This window comes from Naegleria gruberi, assembly GCF_000004985.1.
Source record: "Naegleria gruberi genomic scaffold NAEGRscaffold_14, whole genome shotgun sequence".
Classification (NCBI taxonomy): Eukaryota; Heterolobosea; class Eutetramitea; order Acrasida; family Naegleriidae; genus Naegleria; species Naegleria gruberi.
This window is the reverse complement of record NW_003163313.1, coordinates 551,770-560,181: the sequence shown is the minus strand read 5'-3', so window position 1 is coordinate 560,181 and position 8,412 is coordinate 551,770. Positions and strand designations below refer to the sequence as shown.

The 8,412-nt window shown below is 24.3% G+C and overlaps 4 protein-coding genes across 4 annotated transcripts; 3 read left to right on the top strand and 1 right to left on the bottom strand.

The window, feature by feature from the left end:
- Positions 1 to 394: 394 nt before the first annotated feature.
- NAEGRDRAFT_65514 (uncharacterized protein) lies at positions 395 to 1,426 on the bottom strand (the record flags this gene model as incomplete). The annotated part of the gene is made up of 1 exon (XM_002679199.1): positions 395 to 1,426. The coding sequence occupies one exon, from the start codon at positions 1,424 to 1,426 to the stop codon at positions 395 to 397; it is 1,032 nt and encodes a 343-aa protein (XP_002679245.1).
- A 1,889-nt stretch (positions 1,427 to 3,315) lies between these two features.
- On the top strand, positions 3,316 to 4,776 carry NAEGRDRAFT_65513 (uncharacterized protein; the record flags this gene model as incomplete). The annotated part of the gene is made up of 1 exon (XM_002679322.1): positions 3,316 to 4,776. One exon carries the CDS (start codon positions 3,316 to 3,318, stop codon positions 4,774 to 4,776), a length of 1,461 nt encoding a protein of 486 aa, XP_002679368.1.
- Positions 4,777 to 5,088: 312 nt separating this feature from the next.
- Positions 5,089 to 5,752, top strand: NAEGRDRAFT_38530 (uncharacterized protein; the record flags this gene model as incomplete). Its single annotated transcript, XM_002679321.1, has 2 exons — positions 5,089 to 5,254; positions 5,390 to 5,752. 2 exons carry the CDS (start codon positions 5,089 to 5,091, stop codon positions 5,719 to 5,721), a joined length of 498 nt encoding a protein of 165 aa, XP_002679367.1. The 3' UTR covers positions 5,722 to 5,752.
- A 1,637-nt stretch (positions 5,753 to 7,389) lies between these two features.
- NAEGRDRAFT_65511 (dual specificity protein phosphatase) lies at positions 7,390 to 8,043 on the top strand (the record flags this gene model as incomplete). The annotated part of the gene is made up of 1 exon (XM_002679320.1): positions 7,390 to 8,043. One exon carries the CDS (start codon positions 7,390 to 7,392, stop codon positions 8,041 to 8,043), a length of 654 nt encoding a protein of 217 aa, XP_002679366.1.
- Positions 8,044 to 8,412: the final 369 nt, after the last annotated feature.

Below are 8,412 nucleotides of genomic sequence, written 5' to 3'. Positions count from 1 at the left end.
TGAGTAAATCACTTTTAGAATTTCAACTTCGTCTCTTTGATGAATATAGACAATCAATTGAAATAAATCAACAAACAGAACAATCATCATCGGATTCTTCTTCAATACAGGAAATATCTGATAAAAAGAAACAATCAAAATTAGAAAGAAGAAAAAAAAGAGATGAAAAGAAACATGAAAAACAATCACTTGCAGATAAAGTTAAAAAAGATAATTCAAAGAAATTAACAATTTATAAAGATAATGTTAAAATTATGAAGAGAAAGAGAAAGGAATTATTAAAAAACAAACAAGAACAATTATTAGAATTATTAAATAAAAAATAAATTATAATAATATAATATAATATAATTAAATAAAATATTAAATTAAATAAAATAAATAATAAAAATATTTATTTTAAAGTATATAAATCTTCCTTCCTAATATGTAACATACCACCTTTCCATTTACCAACAGCACCACCTTTACCATATTTAGATTTAATAGCAGCAACACCAATTTCATTAGGAGCACCATGTTTAGCATAAAATTTTCTAGTTTGTGAAGATTTACGTTGTTGTTCCATTAATCTCTTTTTTCTTAATTGTTTTTTATCTAAAATTCCATTTTTAATCATTTCTCTAGTTTCAATTCTTTCCATTTTTAATTCTTTTTGTTTTTCTTGTTTAAATTCTTTATAATTAACATATTTAGACTTTTCATTTAAAGAAGATACATCTTTACCTTGTTGTCTATATTCTTCTTTCATCATTTGTTTAATTTTAAATTTTTGTTTTTCTGATAATTCTTGATTTGTAACCATATTTCCATTTTGGGATTTGTTAAATGTTTGATCATAGACAAATTTTTTCATTTCAAATGTTAATTGATCCATTTCTTTTTGTAATTCATTCTTTCTAGATATATATCTATTATTTTCAATATCAAAGGCTTCACCTTTACGTGTATGTTTAATATCTTGAGAATATTCTTTTAATTTTTCCATATATTTGGAATGTTCTAATTGTTTCAATTCCTTCTTTTCACGTATTGTTAAGGCTATTTGTTTTTCTTTACCATCTAATGATGAATGTTTGTTATTAAAATTTATATTATTATCATGATTGGATGATGCAATATCATATGGATTTTTAATAGATTCTAAATTGACTAGAGAGGAAAATTTAATAATTTTAGGCTCCGATACTAAACTAGCCTTGTTTTGTTGTTCTTCAATTATTGAAGAAGGCTTTTTGTTAGAGGAAGGCTTGTTGTTAGAAGCCTCTGATGCTTGTTGTAAAATTGGTAATAATTTAATTGGTTTTTGTTGTGTTGATGATGATGATTTGGAGGCTATTTGGGATTGATTTACTACTCCACTACTTCCTCGTTGTTGTTGTTGTTGATGTCTACTACTCTTATTTGATGAAACTGCTGGTGACATTTTATTCAATTATTCAGCTATTATTATTATTTTGAAAATCATCAGTTAATTTGTTGAACAAAATATTCACAATATTAAACACAAAATCCAATGTGGATTATTACTACTAATGTTTGAAAGCAAAGTCAGCCTGTGCTTTTAAACCAAATATTACATAATAATACTAATTAATATTATTATTATTAAATATTATATGAATAACAATTAATTGATATCAACAAAATAATAATGATGATGATAATGATAGTGGTGTTGTATTTAAATCTACTAGTCATATTCACACTCTATTGATGATGTGATGTACAATTGTTCATAGTAACACACCACCACCATCACCATATCATTATCACCTTAATATTTTCATCCATCACATCATCATCATTTGATGTCACATTTAAAACCTTAATAATCAACACTATTGAGATGTAATTCTATTAATTCATTATCAAAAACAATATGTTATCTAGATTATATATTAATACTGTTATTAAATCATCAGCATCAGCATCATCATCTTTTAGATTTATTAAATCTCATAATAATATTTTAAATATTAAATATTTTTGTAATATTAATAATAATAATATAAATACTATTCAATATAGTAGTACTATCAAATCATCAATTAAAATAGATAGTCTATTATTAAATATTAAACCATCAATATTCAATCGTTTACATTCCTTATTAGGAGATGTAGTTCATCCTAAAATAGTAAAAATATTAATAAATAATGAATCATTTAAATATTTAAATGAAGATGATTATGAATATAGTCCAAGATTTTCATCATTAATAACAAATCTAAATGATATTTTATACAGTGAAATTATTCAATTAAATTTATCTAAAGATGTAATTATTAAATTATTAAGTTCAATATTTAATATTAAATTATGTGATAGATTATTAAATGTTGAAATACCAATTGAATTATTACAATATTGTACAATTGATGAACATTCAAATACATATAAATTACCAAAAATATTTACAAGTTGTTTATTTAAATATTTTATTAAAAATTTTGATATTAAAAATGAATTTAAAAGTAAATTATATCAAAAATATAATATATTGGCATATTTTACTGAACATCATTCTTCACTTGCTTTTAAACCATTTGAAATAACAGAAACACTTCTTACACAAGCAAAATTAATTTGTTTAAAAGAAAATAATAATCAAATTACTTTACAAGATTTAAATATTAATAATAATAATAATAATAATAATAATAATTTAAATAATAATAATTTAAATATTAATAATTTAAATATTAATAATAATAATAATAATAATTTAACTATTGAAGAAGTATTTAGAGTTGTTACAAAGATTTGTAAAGAAAAAGAACAATACATTCCAAATATATTACAATTATCAAGTAAAGTAAATCAGGAAGGAATTGATGCAATACAATGTACTGAAAATGGAAAGATTATAGCTATTCAATATAAATATACAACCATAAATAGAACATTATATTGTAATGATATTGCTAAAATTTATGAAAAATTTGAAAAGGCAATTGTTCAACCTGATGATGATGAATCATGCAAAGGTTTAAGTAAAAATCATTCAAAGAACATGTAACATGTGTAATTATTACTAATTGTAAAATATCAAAGAAAGCAATGGAAGAAATTAAAAATGGTAAATTTAGTAATTTAAAAGTTGAAAAACCAACTTTGAATGAAGCATTTGGTGAGGGAGTTACCAAGTTTTGTCAAGATACTAATAATCTCTAAATTGTTTTAATAATAAACCAGATTATTCATAATAATAATAATATTATTCAGCTATTTTGTTGAAGTCAAAGCCTTCGGAAAGCCTTTCCATCATTCGTGAGGTCTAACTCTAATTCCTTCCAATACGAATAAAAAAAAATGTCCAACAATAACAACGACAAGGCTTCTACTACCAACAACAACAAGCCTTCATCATTATCTAATACTGTAACAATTGATGACGATTCTAATAATAATAATAATAATAATAATATTACTAGTACAAGTACTATTAAAAAATCATCAAATATTGGAATGTTAACAAGAGAAGAAAAACAAAGTTTTGAAGAATTAATTGATTTTTGTTCACATAATAATGAACAAGTTCGTATAACAGGATTATCAAATTTATTAAAATTTTTAAGAATTGAAGAATATTTAAATAATTTAAGATTTACAATTAGAGTATTAGAAAAATGTATTAAAACACTTGTTAATTTAACAAGTGATAAATCACATTTTGTATCAAAATTATCAATTTCATGTTTAATTTTATTATCACAAGATGAATCAACTATATTTTTTAATGAAATGGTTAAAAATGATTTAATTCAAATTTTAATGAATATTTTTATTAAAATGGAAAGAAGAGAATTAAATAATGAATTAAATCAAAATGATAAAGATACATTAGAATGTATTTTATTATTATTATCAAATTTAACTTCAAATTCTGAACAAGCAAGATTAAAATTTTTAAATATGAAAACAATTGAAGAAACTTTAAAAAAATTAAAAAAGGCTAATTTAAAATCTAATGATTCAGATGATTCAGATGATGATTCTGACACTGAGTCAGATTCTGATTCTGATTCAGATAATTTAGATGAATTAAAAGAATATAATATAATGAAATTAATTAATTATTTTAATAGACCAATGAATGAATTAAAAATATCATTAATATCATCACATTTAATACCTACTATATTAGGTAATTTAAGTGTAAATGATCATGCTAAATATATAATTGTAAATAATAATTGTAATATATCATATTTACATTTATTATTATTTAAAAATAATAATTTAGATTTATTAAATAATTTAGATATTCAACAAGATAAATGTTTAAGAAGAAGATCAATTTTAGCAATTTTAAAAAATTGTTTATTTAAAAAAAATTTAATTCCAAATATAATTTATGCAAATGATACAAATTTAAATTTATTTGATTTATTATATTATCAATTAAATTCTAATTTTCCTATTTTTATTCAACAATTAACTATTGAATGTTTACAATTAATTTCAGATTTACCTTTTGGTTTGGAATATTTACATCCATATTTAGATAAATTAATTGAATTAAATAATTCAAATTTAGATCAAATTATTCAAGCAATTCAAACTAGAAATTTAGTTAAACCTGGTACTTTAATTAAAATTGATGAAAATGGTCAAATGATTAATTTAAATACTTTTAATGAAGATTTACAACAACATGAACATAATATTAATAATATTAATAATAATAATAATAGTCATGGTAGTAGTCATGGTGATGATAATGATGGTAGTGGTGGTAGTGGTGAAAAGAATTTTGATGATTTGGATTAATCATTTTAATAGATTTTAGACTTTTGATCATTTAAAAGCCTTTGTGTTTAAATGAAAATACATGAAACAACAATTAAAACTATTCAATAAAATTTCAAATTAGTAACATTCTTATTCTTGTTATTGTATTAATTAATTGAAAAGATCTAATTAGTCATGATGTAAGTTAAAATGAAAATACAAAATCTATTGTAAACTAAAGCCACTTGAATGTTGTTGTGTTGTTGGTGGAGGCTTGATTAAGCTCGCTCCTATCAAAAAAGTTTTTCAACCTTGACGGAATTAATAAAATATTTTAAAACTTGAAAAAAAATGTCTAGATCAAGAGTTTTCTTTGATATTACCATCGGTGCTGCCCCAGCTGGTAGAGTTGTCTTTGAATTGTACAATGATATTGTCCCAAAGACTGCTGAAAACTTCAGAGCTTTGTGTACTGGAGAAAAGGGATTCGGATACAAGGGTTCTATCTTCCACAGAGGTATGTTATTTTAATATTATTATCAAGCCTTTATTAATCTAAAATTATTTATATCAACCAACCAACCAACACTACTTGCTAACCAACAATAATATTAATAATAATATAATATTAATAATACAATCATGTAAATAGTCATTAAAGATTTCATGATTCAAGGTGGTGATTTTACTAACTTTAATGGTACTGGTGGTAAGTCCATCTATGGTACAAAGTTTGAAGATGAAAACTTTAAGGAAAAGCACACCATTCCAGGATTGTTGTCAATGGCTAATGCTGGTAAGAATACCAATGGTTCCCAATTCTTCGTTACTACTGTTCCATGCCCATGGTTGGACGGTAAGCACGTTGTTTTCGGAAAGGTTGTTGAAGGTTATGAAATTATTAAGAAGATTGAAGGATCAAAGACTAACCAACGTGATACTCCATTGTCTGAAGTTAAGATTGCTGATTGTGGTGCTTTGTAAATTCAATAATAAATTAACTTGAATTTTAAAATTCTCATCTTTTTGATTATGAATATCTTGAAATGTTGAACCTGTTCTCACAATGAAAGGCAAGTTGAATTTTTGCATTAAAAGTCTCTGCTTATCAACAAGTGAAATGTCAAGATTGGAGAGTGGATTACTCTTGACTGGATTGTTTGTTCCCAACATGACTCCTCCACTCGATCCACAATCTTCATACTCTCCAATATCGCCAGGTAATTGAATGAATTATTCTTATCCAAAGTACATCTTCTGGGATTGTTAGTTATCAAATCGAATGAACAACATTAAAGGAAGATTTTCTGCTCCTCTTCCAGTTTCCTCCAAACCATTTTAATAACCAAGAACTAATCATGAAGGCAGGAGGAGAATCAGAAGGCATACCCAATTTGCAAAGATGATTAAAAACAATTTAGTAAAGAATTATCAAGGCGGCCTATCAAATAGTTATTTATGCAAGAGACAAAAACAACTTACATTTATTCACAAGGCAACAGAGTAATAGAAATGTGTGTAGGTGCGTATTCATTTTCCATTGTTGATCTTCTAATGTGATAGTTTCTTGATAAAGTATTGTTAGACATTTATTAAGTTCTTCGTTGATAGTCGGTGTGTATACTAGCAATTTAGAAAATAGTAGCAACACATAACAGATGTATATACAATGCAAATAAAATAATATAATGGAAAGAATAAATACTGATAGAAAACTTAAAGTTTCACCTCGGATCGTAAAAGTTTACCATAGTGCAAAAATGTTATGCTATTCAAACTTAACAGCGGATAAATATTCAGTTATAGACTTAATCAAAATATACAATGAACCATTACCAAGCTAAATGTATCCAGCTGATGCGTACCTCAAAACACAACTTAGACTAGTTTCAATTTGTTGTTGCCGTTTTCATAACTGCACCTCATATACAAGTTTGAAAATAGTAGTGAATATACTTGACAATAATAACGGTAGCAGTGAACTTGGTGAGTTTTAGATGTTCGTGATATTACGTGGTCTACTGAAGCAGAAGCAGAAGCAGTAGTGGAGTGTACTACAGTTTCTGGTTGGCTCTTGACAATAGGATCCTGCTTCGCTTCTTGATAATATTCGTATATTATACTCACCAATCAAGGCCTTCCTATAATGTACAAATTGTTGCAGAGGAGTCTTGTAAAAGAGTAAACGAACTGTCCTTTCTCTCAGCAGATGCCAATTTCGTACACATTCTCCAACCCTCTAACAATTGACTTGAAATACGAATCCTTCAATCGCTTATTATTAGACATAGGGGTGAATCAAACATCGGGATATTCGACATTCTTTTCTTCTATGAATTTCACACCTTAGAAGAATCTCTTTTTTACAAAATCCAGTGCTAACAATAGACCTTCAGCTTTCAATAAAATAAAAATAATGGCTCAAAATTGAGTCAATGTTGAATGCTTAGTGAATTATTCAAGTCAGTTAAAATGTGAAGGAGAAAATTGAAAATTTAATTAATTACAAAGCGCTCTGACAAGAGTATTTTCAAAATCTTCCTCAGGAGAAATTAATTTCAAACGTGATGATAATGTAAAATTGTTCACTTTTCATTTGAGTACTTTCTCAATAAAATAGATATTTCTATTAATAAATTCATTTAAAAAAAAATGGCTTCAAATAATACTCCAACCACTCCAACAACAATAACTATTACTGATCGATCAACTGATGATGAAACTATTAATACCAATACAAATAATAATACAAATAATAATGTAAAATATACAAAATCATCAATATTCCGATCAGTATTATCATATTATTATCAAGCCCATCAACAAGTTAGATATTATTTACCATATTCAAATAATTTTTTAGCCTCTAAAATAACTGATAATTTATATTTAGGAGATATAAATGATGCAATGAATGTACCTGAATTAAAAAATCATAATATAACAAATATAGTAACTTGTGTAAAATCATTAGAACCATTTTATCCTAATGAAGGATTTTCATATTTAAATTTACATTTATATGACATGTCAGATGAACAAATAGATCATACATTTGATGAATCATTTAATTATATTGATAAATGTTTAAATAATAATGAAAATGTTTTAATACATTGTATGAAAGGTAAAAGTAGAAGTGCTTCCATTTTAATTGCATATTTAATGAGAAAAAATCAATGGTCTTATTTTAATACTTTACAATTCGTTAAACAAAAAAGAAATATTGTACAACCTAATACTGGTTTTGAATTACAATTATTACATTATGAAAATAGATTAAAAAATAATAATTATTATCTTTAATATTTAATATTTAATTTATTAATTAATATTAGTATTATTATTTAATTTAATTAATATTATTAATTTAATATTTAATTTAATTAATATTATTAATTTATTATTTAATGTAGTGTAAATATACAAATAAAATGTTTATTCTTTGTTTAAAAATTTATTATTAGTGTGTCAACTAGATTTTCAAAGATATTCTTGTGTTTTAAACTCAACAATATAGTTTTAGTAGTATTAGATGCACTTCTTCAAAATTAGTAAGAGCACCATGTAGTAGTAGCAACAGATTCCATTATACAATATATCATCTCTATTGAACAGCTGANATATAGCCATAGAGATATTGAGCTCTAACATGTTAATCTTTCTCTTTTGATA